Source organism: Magnolia sinica, chromosome 1, assembly GCF_029962835.1.
Source record: "Magnolia sinica isolate HGM2019 chromosome 1, MsV1, whole genome shotgun sequence".
Lineage (NCBI taxonomy): Eukaryota > Viridiplantae > Streptophyta > Magnoliopsida > Magnoliales > Magnoliaceae > Magnolia > Magnolia sinica.
Window position 1 is genome coordinate 65,179,839 of NC_080573.1, and position 13,772 is coordinate 65,193,610.

At 39.0% G+C, this 13,772-nt stretch overlaps 1 protein-coding gene across 2 annotated transcripts in view; it reads left to right on the forward strand.

Moving 5' to 3' along the window:
• Positions 1-13,330, forward strand: part of LOC131250715 (protein JASON-like) — a 47,362-nt gene extending 34,032 nt beyond the window's left edge. For both annotated transcript variants that reach the window (XM_058250997.1, XM_058251004.1), the window contains 4 exons: positions 9,010-9,269; positions 9,724-10,546; positions 10,635-10,717; positions 12,921-13,330. In XM_058250997.1, the coding sequence (XP_058106980.1) occupies positions 9,010-9,269; positions 9,724-10,546; positions 10,635-10,717; positions 12,921-13,026 (1,272 nt within the window). In that variant the 3' untranslated portion in view covers positions 13,027-13,330. The remainder of the gene's footprint in view (positions 1-9,009; positions 9,270-9,723; positions 10,547-10,634; positions 10,718-12,920) is intronic.
• The last annotated feature ends 442 nt before the right edge of the window (positions 13,331-13,772 follow it).

Genomic DNA, 13,772 nt, shown 5'->3' on the forward strand with positions numbered 1-13,772 from the left:
ATGTTTGTTTCCACACATTTCTACATTGAAAAATCTACAATCGAATTTAATATATTTAGAAAATTGTCTTTTATGTTTATTTATTTTTAAGGTATTTTTATGAAACCCTCTGATCTTTTTTGTTCTTTTCTTTTAATCTTTTTACGCATATGTTTTGGTCTTTACTCTTTAGGGTTTTTTTTTGGTCTTCAGGATGGTGAAGGGAAATGAGAGAGATGATGATAATACATGGTAATATTGTTTAAAAGTGAGTGAGGATAGCATCTTACAATGTAAATTTTGTGGGAGGCATATTGGGGAGGTGTTTTGAATGGAAATTACTTCAACCCAAACAAGGATAACGTTGTCGTGTATCCAAGTAAGCGACGAAGTGGCAGAGAAGCTTCAAAACTTGTTGGGTGGAACTGGAATGGACAAGGATAAACAACAAAAGAAAGATGCCATGTATGACATTGGAAGGGTTTTGATCATACATAATGTTGGTGAGGGGGAAGAGGAAGAACGTGTGGAGGCAAAAGAACGAGGTCAGTTGATGATTTTGTAGGATAGGAAGTTGGGAGAGGAAAGTTGCTTAAAAACACTTCCAAGAAGGTAAAATGTGAAAGAGGGAGTGAAAAATGCAAAAAAAAAAAAAAAAAAAAAAAAAACCTCTTTAGAGGGCTTATTTACGCATAATGGCCCCGGGCCATTATGTTATTACTAACAATCCATTATAGGCCAGTAGGCAGTTACACCCTTTTTTCAAAAAAGGGTTGTTACGACCTTGTTTCGCGGATGTGCTTGTGTCGTTTTTGTCACATAACAGCCGTTTCGTTACTGTTTTTTAATTCCTTGGTCCAAAGGGTCTAATAATAAAATTCTACATCTATGAACACTTACACTCTCACATGGGGTAGGACAAAAAGGCACCAACTTGTCGTTAGGCTCGATGGTGGAGAGTTTCCATCATGACTTGTCATCGGTTCTCTTACACGGGATTAATACATAAGAATTACTATTTATTTGTTTTAAAATCTACTACGTGGTCATGAACTAATAAGATTGATGCGGGGCCATCTTGGTGTGATTCTAAGGAAGCACTGTATCTCCACGTTGGGGTGGGGTGACCCACGATGTGGGGTCTGTGAGATGTATAATGTCCACAAGGTGGGGCCCATTGTGGGACTGTGCGATTCGGGGACCCGTGGCGGTTGCTCACAGGGAGGTTTTGCCTGGGTTTTCCTAGGAGGGCCTGCATATGGGGATAAACTCGTCCTTCCCCATTAGCTCTGGAGCTTTTGGTGTGCTGGTCGATTGCTTGTTATCAAAATGGTATCAGAGCAGGAGCCTAGTGTTTGAGCCTCCTCGTCGGCTTGGATGGATGATGCGGGGCATCTTCGTGTAATTCGAAGGAAGCACCGTATCTCCATGGTGGGTGGGGTGGCCCATGAGGTGGGGTTTGTGAGATGCAGAATGGTCACGAGGTGGGGCCCATTGTCGAACTGTGCAATTTGAGGTAGGTTTACCTGGGAGGGCCTGCATATAGGGATAAAGCGGTCCTTCCCCATCAACTTTGGAGCATTTGGTGCGCTGGTCAGTTGTCTGTTGTCAAAGGTACTGAGTTTTGTAGAATATTATTCTCCCTTGGCCAGTGTCCATTGTGCCCTAGAATGAAGCTTCCATGAAGAACATAAGGAATTCTCTGATCTAACTCATGAATAGTAAATCTGCATATTAATTATGGAATTAATAATATGCCCACACAGGACCCATGGTCATCATGATCAATGGTCAATATCAAAATTGGCTTTTTAGGACAAAAACCACTAGCCCGATTCTAAGCAACAAAGATTTGGTTGGCTTTGAAGGGCATGTATAACTAACACGGGTCAGGTTAAGAGTCAATTTGAGCCCAACCTGATGTTTAACTAGGTCAACTAGTGACCCGAGCCCCTTGACTTGCCTAACTCGATTTACCATATCCTCAACCCTAGCCCATCTTGGGTTAGGTTAGGGTGTGTTGGCCTCCTATAAGGTTGTGATTAAAAAATGATTATTGAAAGAAAATACTTGTGAGTGATAGATTTTTCTTGTGATTAAAAAATGATTATTGAAAGAAAATACGTGTGAGTGATAGATTTTTCTTCTCCAGAGAGAGAGAGAGAGAGAGAGAGAGAGAGAGAGAGTGTTCCCTATTTGGTACTTGGTATTGCATTACTTGCTTAACACGCGTTCACTATTCAAAGTATCCCTAATATTATGATAATGGTGTAGGACGGCCTAATGTAGACCTAATTGAATGTGATATTTGAAAGTGGCAGATTTATGCAAAAACAATAAAAATGAAGGTGGTATTTGAAAGTGGCAGATTTATGCAAGCATTGACAATAAAATTCAGCATTACACATCATAAAACAAGAAGGAAGTAAGGAACATTCAGCAATGTTCATGTCCATCCATCACAAACACGTTGTATTAAACCTTAAAATCTGAATTTAGTCGGATCCGGCGAAAGATAGAACTTTCGTCTTGCAATAGGTCCGTCTAATGATCCAAGTGGATTTTCTAATCCAGGAAATATGAATTTTCTAGATTAGGAAATCTGGAAAATTTAGAAAAATTGATGGTTCTTTGATTGTAGTTCAAATCTAAGGCCTTGGGTGATGGGATTGAAAGAAGATCAAAATATCTATATGTGGGGATCAAGATCTTCAAGATTTAATAATTTGGATTGAAAAGAAAAGGGATCGGCTTCTAGATCTCGAGAATTTAGAAGAAAATCAAGAAAAGAGGTTTAAAGAAGAGAATACCTTGAGAAAAAGAAAAAAGGAGAGAGGAGGAGAAGATGGGAAATCACTTCCTTGGGCCTCCCGCCCTCTTGCAATCACTGGAAGTCGAACACGGGATTGTCTGGCTTTGAGGAAGTAAAAAATCTATTTCTTTTCATAAACATAACATAGCATCCTTTTTAGGTTTAAGGCAAACACCATTATAAATTCGGAATTACATTAAATGACCAAAATACCCCTATTAAAAAATTTAAAAAAAATGAAATTCGCACCAAAAATTTTGCGTACACTGTCTCAAAACTCAAATAAATAAAATATTCATAAGATAAACTCAAACCAAGATGCCCAATGGGCCTCATTGATAGGGCAATGAAAGTGGGCTGCGACGATCCAACGGTCCGATCACACCATCGTTGCAATCTAACAGTCCAAATATCTTCTTCAAGCAACTTACACATGTGTAAGGTCTTCAACGTCTAGAGACCTGACCTGTATTTGTCATCTAACCACATTGACGCAGGTAACGCACGCCTCCTGCATTGATATACTTTGAATGGTCTAGTGTCTGCATCAGATAATATCCTTGATATTATCTGTTTCTCCAGCTCGACAATATCAGTAACATTGGTAGTATTAGAAATTCCAGGGATCGACGATATGTCACCAAGTATTGCCGATGTATCGATACCGTCAATAGTTTTGACTATTTAAATTCCGGGTGTCGCTTGTATAGCCAATGCATCGACATCGTCAATGTATCACCAATATTTTTAACTGTATAAATTCTAGGTGTCGCTTGTATCACTTGTGTATCAACGATAGTTGGATAATATTGCTAATGTATCTATATTGGCAAAAATCTGTTCGTTAAAAAAATTTCCATTTCAAGTTTTCTTTATGGGCAGATGATTGTATGATGAAATGCATGTTTGTATGTGTGTAAACGTATGGATGGATGGATGGATGGGTGGGTGGGTGGATGGATGGATGCATGGACTGATTGATGGATGGATGAATGTATTTATATTATAGGATGGTTGGATAGATGGCTAGACGAGTATGTTTTTAAGTTCATTTACTTTTACATGTCTTAGCTATTATAATGTACCTATATTTGTTTTATATAAACTTATTTTGGTTACCATTGGATTGATTTGTTACGACAATATATGCTTTTAGGCTTCCATTAAATGGAAACTTCTTATGTATACATTCTTTTTGCAATTTTTTAATTCCTAAATATGTACATGTGTTTTTTAGCCTCTCCTAAAGTTTCACTGAGAAATTCCAACGTTTTTTGCATGATTCCCCACATTTCCAGTATATGTGATGAAAATATTGTTTTCGTATCCCCTGCCAGTGGAACTTGTAGCGATACCGCTACTTCGAACACCGTGTGCAATGTAAAAAAAAAAAAAAAAAAAAAAAAAAAAAACTTCCTCTATAACACTCTATTTGGGGCCCTTAATGTGATGTAAGGCCGAGATCCAATCCATCCAGAAGGTTGTTCCCTTCACCGATCAAGAGATTGAAAAGATTATCAGCTGCATAGACGGATGGGGAGAGAGAGGGAGGAGAGATGAATGGAAAATGGATTTTCTTTATCAGCCATTACTTGCTTAACACATGATCTAAAAATGCTTTTTCTATAATATTGTTTGGGGCTTATTGTGATGTAAGGCTGACATCCAATCTATACATAAGGTGTTCCTTTCAGCTGCATAGACGGATGGGGAGAGAGATTGAAAAGATTATCAGCTGCATAGACGGATGGGGAGAGAGAGGGAGGAGAGATGAATGGAAAATGGATTTTCTTTATCAGCCATTACTTGCTTAACGCATGATCTAAAAATGCTTTTTCTATAATATTGTTTGGGGCTTATTGTGATGTAAGGCTGACATCCAATCTATACATAAGGTGTTCCTTTCACATTCACTCTGTATTAGTACATAGCCAGCTAGCCTTGTGGGGCATGGGGTTAGGCCCCTAACTTGGTTCGAGGGTCGAGCTCAAGCTTGAAATCTAGGCTCTGTGTTCGGGCCATGCCAGGTTGGGGTCAATGATGAATGGCTTGGTCCAATAATCAAGTGGGTCACTATTATACAAAAGGGTGGACGATATGAAGACACTTGTGAGGGTTCTATTCAACTTCCATGCATAGTTTAATGACACTTTTTGGATCCGGTGTCATGTTTCTATCATCAACCATTTATATGATGGGACTTGTTACAGATGGAGGGGATATCACCAGAAATTTCTTAATCTTAGACTATTTCAAACTTTTAATCATGTCACTCTTTTCCTTGCAAGTCCTGCCCTAGGTTGTCCGAGGCCTTTTTAGCCCAATTATGGCTAGGGCTGGACTATAGTCAATGTTTAGGCCCTAGCTAGGCTCATTGCCATGCCAACCTTGTATACCGAAAGTCATGCGGATCTAAAATATGAGTGGTGCCATAGGGAACAATTGGGATGGGGATGCCCACCATTAAAACCTTTCACATTATGTGGGGCCCAACGTGTTTAGTATATGCCATCTAATCCATTCATAAGATGCACCCCATATCCTTCAAAAAAAGAAAAAAGAAAAAGAAAAAAAGGAGATGCGCCCCATCAGGATGCATTGACATTCCAAATACCAGGCCATTCCAAAACTTAGGTGGGCTTCACCATTTGATTTGAGATTTTCGTCATTATTTTACAGTGTGGTCCACCTGAGTTTTGGATGGATCAAATTTTTGGGCTCCATGGATAATGAGGGGGCTCACATGATGGATGGAGTGGATGTCTTGAACACATCGTGGTGGGCTAACATTCTAAGGGAGTCGACCTCAATTCTTTATACTATATATATGGGGAGTTAATTTGATACTTCAGCTGGGTATGAGTTTGATATGCAAGCACTTAGAAAATGTACACGAAACATACATTAACTCACATTGAACCAACTAAATTGTGGGTCACATTGTTGCTGAGCCAGTCCAAAGATTAGTTTGTTCAAACAATCCTGTGGAGATTTGTTTGCTGAAATAGGACTGTTGGATGTTTTCATTTTTAACCATCTAATCAATGTCCACAATTTGGATAGTCAGTGAATTATAGAGTTGTAGTGTTTGGTTAGGGGATGCATTAGGCAAGGGCCCACAATTTGGACAGTTTAGTTTGAATTGTTTGCATTCAAGTATGGAATCTCTACATAAGTCTAAGTGCCTGCTTAACATTCGCCACACTATGCCAGCATCAATGATTTTCTTATAAACTCATTTTACTAATTAGAGTTTTTGCAGTAAAATTCCTGAATAAATCTGAGTTTATCAATAATATATTCAATAATCAAAACTCCTAGGTTATTCTTTTCGAGGGGTAAAAGGCCAAAATGCTGCCTTTTATTTTTTCTTTAGAAAGTGATAAAGTTGAGAAATTTGGGATCCACGTGGTATGTGTATGACTTCCAACCCGTCCAACATATGCACCCCATGGTGATGATCCGATGAACCTAAAATCTGAGGTATCTAATAATAAGGTGGGCCAAATCATAAAACCAATATACACCACCCAGAAACATCCAAATTCACATGTATCCTGTCTGATGATTTGATCAGCCAGAATTTTGGTTCATGTGATCATCAGGGTTGTTGCATACGTACTGCGTGGGCCCCACAATATTGGGCAATATCACTTTTTAAAGGAAAAATAATAATTTTGAGGGCATTATTGTAAATCTTCCTTTGAACAGCATTGCTCTGAAATTCCCCTTAAAAACATGCCCCACAATTCCTGACCATGTCACTTTTGAAAAGGAAAACAACGGCAATCTCTCTCTCTCTACACACACACGCTCACACACACACACACACTCACAAACATATCATTACCTTTTCTTGAATCATTTCCAGGTTCTAATCATCATAAGCAATAAGCCTTCATATCCCTTTGCACCACATGGATTCTAGGATCCATGTTCCTTTAAAGTCTCCCATTCATCCTCTTTGTAGGCCCTTCAACCCTATCATATCTCCCATATTGAGCTGTCTTTGGTCTTTGCTGCACATGAACCAATGTTATCAACATGCTATCCATTTTATCTCTCACTAGGACCACTCCTATGCTGCTTGGATGGCTTTCTTCTTAATCCAGTCATTCCTAGCATTCCTTCACATCCATCTCAAAACCATCATCCCTCTAACCCCCTTCCTCTGCTTATGTTGCCTCCTAACTACAAAACAGTGCCCTGTATGACAATGCTAGTGAGAACTATCTTATAAAAGTTTCCCTTACGGACATATGTTTGGATACGTAAAATCAAATGAAAGGAAAAACAATAATTAATCTATGATGATTTCCATGAGAACTATTGAAGCATGGATTCCTATTTTTGAGTTATTGTTTGGGCAGCAAGTGGATATTTCATATTCCTCTCACAGTACTCACCTAGCTTCTTGTGTGAAGAATCCAAATTATGGAAAAGTGCAATGATTGCTTGGTGGATCCACCCTTTCTTTGCTATCAAAACAACACAAATCGTCACATCAAAGGAAAGCCCTTTTCCTTTCTGCTGTTTGGCATAGAATCCATGGTTTTCAAACAAAGACTTGGTGTCATTGCATGTGTCTTAACATAATACTTCAGAGGCACATCTCCACTTCCCATTGGAAACATTCTGATCAATCTTTCCATCCTGTCTGAATACTATTTAGCTATGGCTTTGTTGACCTTCATCACAATGGTAAGAGCTTTATCCTTAACCAACACTTGTTGATGAATGTACTCAGCGTTCTGGGCTGTCCATAGAGCAACCACCTCTCTTAGATAGGCCATTTCTCAAAACCCAATGTCGGGACCATTTGTAACCTTCATTTTTTATGGTCAATACAGTTTTTTCTTTTCTTTTCTTTTTTTTTTTTTTTTTGTAAAGCAAGAAATGACCGACTCTCTTATTACTTACCTAGGGTAAAGCCCGAAATAAATACAAACTAAATAGAGGCCGTAGCCCTTAGGAACAAAAAAAAAGAAGAAAATAAAAGCCCACACCTCAGACCAGGAAAAAAAGAAAATAAAAGTAGAAAAGAGGAGAAAGCGCCTCAATACAGTTCTTTTTATTTTATTTTATTTTTTATTTTTAAAGATTTAATACAGTTATGTCCTATTGTTTTTCAGCAATTCAGGTTCAAATTGTACTAACCATGTAATGGTCAAAATAGGCTACTTTTTGCATGGTTCATGCCACACCATTGATTTGGGGTTTTGGACTGCAGCATTGCCAGGAGGTGGCTGTTCCGATGGAATGACAGATTGGTGGGTACATTTACTACAGGGTTGGTGATATGGTATTGGTATCCAAAAATGGTTATGTAGCAGCCGTTACGTAATGGTAACGGTGGGGACTGTTATGCGTTATGGGGCTGTAATGGTCATTATGGAAAAAATGGCCTGTAACTGCCTAGCCAATACATTTTTTTAACGGCCATTACGGCCCATACCATACCATTAATGATGGTGGTGATTACGACCACTGTTACCGTTATTGAATACCTTGGTTAGTGAAGGTTAACACGCTTCACCTCCTCCCCTAATAAGTACACCATAACTGGTCTGGTCAGGTGATCTGATTAGACTAGCTGCCTTTTCAGTTCTGTGTTCCGGTTTTTCTGTTTCATATAGTGATAATAAGAAGCTCTTCCTGGGGGCCTAGCTAGAGGCTTATGATGATGTTATTGATGATAATTGTGAAACCTTTGGGGGGATATCGACCTGGTGAACACTTCACCTAAAACACTTAGGTGTTTTCTAGTCCTCAATATTTATTGTGGACACGGAAAATTGATTGATACCTGTATCGATTTAAAGATTTGAGTGTATGCGGATCCAAAGTTTCTACATGTGTTCTAAGATTGATGACGTGCTTTATGTTGGTGGCTGTTAATTTCAGTGGTTTTTAGTGAAGGTAATTCTTCCACTGGCAGATGACACTAAATCTATGTTTATCATGTTGTAACACGATAAGTTTTCTTGCTAAATACAATCAAATTTAGAGTCCCTTACAAGCTGTTGATTCAATGCTACTTTCAGCTTGCACCGGCTGTTACTTATCATTACCACTTGTTATTATTATTATTATTATTATTATTTTATACTGAGGCATTTCCTACTCTTCTGATAAGGTTGATGATGGGAAATGCTTTTAAACTTTGAGCTTTCTGCCTGAAAGTTTAATCACTGACTTGTTAACCTCTTTTTTAACAGGCCAAATTCCTCAAGTCATGTGGCACGCTCGTGGAGACTCCTGCTGAAATACGGAAGGCATCTGAGAGAATGCGAGTTCTCCCTCATGATGGAAATGATGTATCTTCCAATTTCCGTTCGTGGCTTCCTGGTTCTTCTGGCAAGAGGCTTCTTTGGGATGAGCAACCTGATCATGTTCCCATTTCACCTGTTAAACTAACAGACGAAGGAAAGACATCCGTGCTTGAAAGTTCAGGTTCCCCAGAGCACAAATCTAGGAGGTACTTATATACTTAGTCTTGTTTATATATCACATGGTTTTCTCTGTTTTACCAAGTCACATGCACCTTTCAATTCTCCACGTGTTGACATCTGAGCTGTGCACCAGGTGGGCTTCTCCGTGTGGATAACCTGGCCCAGCTTAGGCTGGTCCACATGTCACATTTTCCAAACATGTATGACAAATGTACATCATTGGCCGTACGTCTGAAACCATCCCTGCTTTTGAACTTGTATGGTCCACTTTGAATTGGCCTGCCTATCTTTTGGTTCAGACAATCCAGACATTGGGGCCTTCCTGATCCAGTCAGATGGTCTGACGCGCGTTTATGGCCGTTCATGGAGGTGCATGTGGGCTTTATTAGAGATCACTTTTCTTTACTCATCACCACCTGCTCTATATCAACTCAAAGGCACTGTATAGTTTGCCTGATGTTTAATGGTTTGTTTCCATAGCCGTATGCCTGAGCAACAAATGCAGACAAGGATGAAACATATGGAGTCTCCCGATGGCATTGGTTTGGAGAGTGTTGAGACTACAATTGGGATTCCCATTCATTTGCACAATAAAGATAACTTACCTTCAGTGACTCCTGAGCTTCCAATTGTAAGCACACAGTGCAAGAAATGTGTGCGTTTTGAATGCGATCCATCTGAAAGCGATACCCACAGCTGCAAGGGTTTAGACTCCTTGGGCTCTCACGATAGAAATGGACGACTACTTGGACAGCAACAATCACCTTACCCGACTCCGTTAAGACTGACGGAGGAAATGCAGACTCCAGGTACTGTCTTCCCGGTTGAACTAGAAAATCTAGCAACAGGGAAGAATGCTCGGATCCGGTCGCAGTATGTGTATCCGGTTTTGAATACTGTTGAGAATTCATCTCAATGGAATGCACTGAAGGGCTCAGATGCTGGTGAACTAGGTTCTTCAGGAGAGGCTTTTGAGCTGTGCAAACATGCTAGTTCTGATTGCCTGGCCAAGACACCAATGAATTACAGGGCAACTGCTGATGGGTTGGTGCAGAATGAGCATAATTCTATGCTGGTTGATGCAAGCTTGGCACAATGGCTGAAGCCAGGATTGGCACATGACGAGAGAGGTCACAAGCACTTGACCTTCTCCAATGGAAAGTCTCCTTCCGGTAGGAGTCCAGATAATGATAGGCCGATCCTGGGAACTGTCGCTGCTCATTGGAATGATGAACCTATTCATGTTTCGCCAAAGTGGTGGGATGGGAATGGGATTCCCAACTCAACCAACAAATATAAGGAGGTAGCACTTCCCATCTCTTATACCCTTTTTTTCTGCATAATGGATTTTATGGAATTATTGTTTCAAGTATTGCCAAATTCTTTTTCAGGATCAGAAGGTCAGTTGGCATGCTACGCCATTCGAGGAGAGGTTAGAGAAGGCATTGTCAGATGAGAGGTTATTCCCCCAAAGGTCTGTACTTCTTTATTTTTATTTTTTCTGTCATGCATAACTGTAAAGATATGTTGCAATGTCTACACCAGTTGTACCTACTTGTTCATGTACAGTTGCCCATGTTTTTCTTTTCATTGCTTTGTGAATGTAATGATGCTTATTCCCACTTCCTGTTATATTTTTTTATTCAATTGCTAATTTTGTCATGCATAACTGTAAAGGTATGTTGCAATGTCTACACCAGTAGGACCTACTTGTTCATGTACGCTTACTCATGTTTTTTTTCATTACTTTGTGAATGCAATGATGCTTATTCCCACTTCCTGTTATATTTTTTTTATTCAATTACTAATTTTGTTGTGCATAACTGTAAAGATATGTTGCAATGTCTACACCAGTTGGAAATACTTGTTCATGTACACTTGCCTATGTTTTTTTTTTCCCATTGCTTTGTGAATGCAATGACTCTTATTCCCACTTCCTGTTATTAATAATAATAATAATAATAATATTATTATTTTATTCAATTACTAGTTTTGTCATTTATTAAAAGAAAGTGTCTGCATATACACTACCCTTTAGTGGAGCATATTGGATGCACTTCCTGTTCATAACCTCTAAGATTGACATGCATATGTATCAATGCAGAGAAACCAGTAAATATTCCATGTCACAATGGTTCAATGAGCACATATCACACTGCTAGAGATTTCCTAACCATTCTGTGGGTTTTTTTCTTTATTTATTTATTTATTTTTTATTATATGTTTTAAGGGACTACCATTTACTGGATGGTACTGGATTACCAGAAGTGCACAAACTCCTGAAGAGGGATTTGGATGAACATTGGCTTGGCCATTTGTAGAAAACCTTAATTATCCTTTTTCATCTGTTTATATTTATTCTATGCTCTTTTGAGCATATGTATAGCCAGCCCCAAGACAACTCCACGTGCCAATGTGGCACATGAGTGTGAACTCCAACCTGTCCACTCAGTTGGCCCTGGCATGTACATGCATGTAGACAGTTAAAAGAATTTGACCAAAGGTCCACATTCAACATACACATGCCCTAACTGGTTAGCCAATGAGACTGATTCTTATGCCAGAGCATACATGCTCTGGTCCTACTACTAGATTACATTGACCGCATGCACTGGGTTATCCTCCACACAAATGTGGTTTTAGTAATCATTTACATAATTATTCATCTTTAAGTACTATCTGTTGGATAGCCATTGCACACATACAATCATGCAGAGGTTGCACAAACCTAAAATAACATGCTCCCATTGGCTGCGTGGTATCAAAATAAGTTACATTTCCTAGTATTCTTAATAAGTAACACTTAAGTTTTGATTATGTTTCTTTGATGTCCAACTCCAACTTGAAAGTAAAGACTGCAATTTGGAGCCAAGGCCTTTATATGAATGATAACAAACTTTATGATCTGGTTATTTCCACTTCCTAGATCTATAATTGCAATTCAATTCTCCTGTTCATCCAAACATACCCTTTGTTTCATTTATTGTCCACATCATCTAAGCCCCCATCCAATTATTTGGGGTTGGCTCCTTGTGGTCATTTGGCAGTGTGGAATTGGAGGGATTTGTGTGATCTGCTGTATTTTGGGCATTTGGTAGGTAGGGATTGGAGGGATTGGAAAATGAGAGGAATCCAAATCCTCCAAAAGAGCTCTTTTAAACTCCCACCTCAAAGTTCTGATTTCAAATCCACTCGATTCTGTATGGACTAAAATCCACCCAACTCCATGGTAGTTCAAAACCATGGTGCCAAATGGGCCCTCAGTTTCACTGATATATTTTGATATTGAATCCTGGAAGTTTGCTAGTGCCACACATACATCTACATGCAGATGAACATACCGTGTAGAATATCCAATTTTTTTTTTTTTTTTTTTTTTAAAATAATGTGGGACCCATCATTTAAATCATAGGCCAAAGGCTCGGGCAGTCCACACCATGAATTCAATGGATGTCCTGAAAGACTCCAGTTCTTTTAACACCATCTATATTTTACATACATTGAAGCCAACCTGATAGTTGACTGGCCTGTAATTTTGGCTGGAGGATCCAAAATGGTGGGTCCCGCATTATGAGTGGTTTGCATTTTCAAGACATGTCTGGTTGGCAGGTATGGGGCTGAGAGACCTCCAAATGTTGGTGTTATCTTTTGTAATGAACTGTTTGTTTGGTTATCAGGAACCTCAATGGGAAACCCATCGATTTTGATGACAGTGAGGAAAGTGACACGGCTGCATCGTACTTTCAAGCTTCGAACCACCTCAACCAAGCCATGCAATCTTGAATTATGAGCATCATGACGGTTTAGTGTTTTTTGTGAGCTTCCATGAGCCATGTTTTCCCAGGCAGTAGTGGATTTCTCTGATCTTGATAATGTTACATACGTCATCTTATGTTTGACAATCATCTCATGAGCACTGGTTAGTTGCATATCGAGAACATGCAGGTTCTTTCAGTTTTAACCACTTGCATTTGCAGTGCGAGTGCTGCCGTCTTTGTACATAAGAATACTTCTTTTGAAGCTATGCTGTTGTGAGGTATTTGCTGAATCTACAGTCCAGAGACTAAAAATGATCTTTGATTTCTAATTCTTCTCATTTCTCTTGCTGTTATTATTATTATTATTTTTTTAATGCTTACTTGATTTCATAGTTACAACATATATTTCCGATGTTTCTCCCCTCCTAAGGGCCTGTTTGGATCATGGATTACCATAGTAATGTAGTGTAAAACTCACATCATTTCTTACCTTTGATTGGATATTGCCAACTGTCAAATCATGGTAATCTTTTGGAATCACCACATCGCCTGGACAGGCGGAGGTGTGTTGACATGGCATCGTTTCGTGGGCCCTGCAATGATGTATGTGTTATATCCACACTGTCCATCCATCTGTGTAAAACTCACATCATTACTATAAAATTCACATCATTACTTTTTACCTTTGATTGGATATTGCCAACTATCAAATCACGTTAATCCGTTGGAATCACAGCATGGTATGGATTAGTGGAAATGTTTTAATGTGGC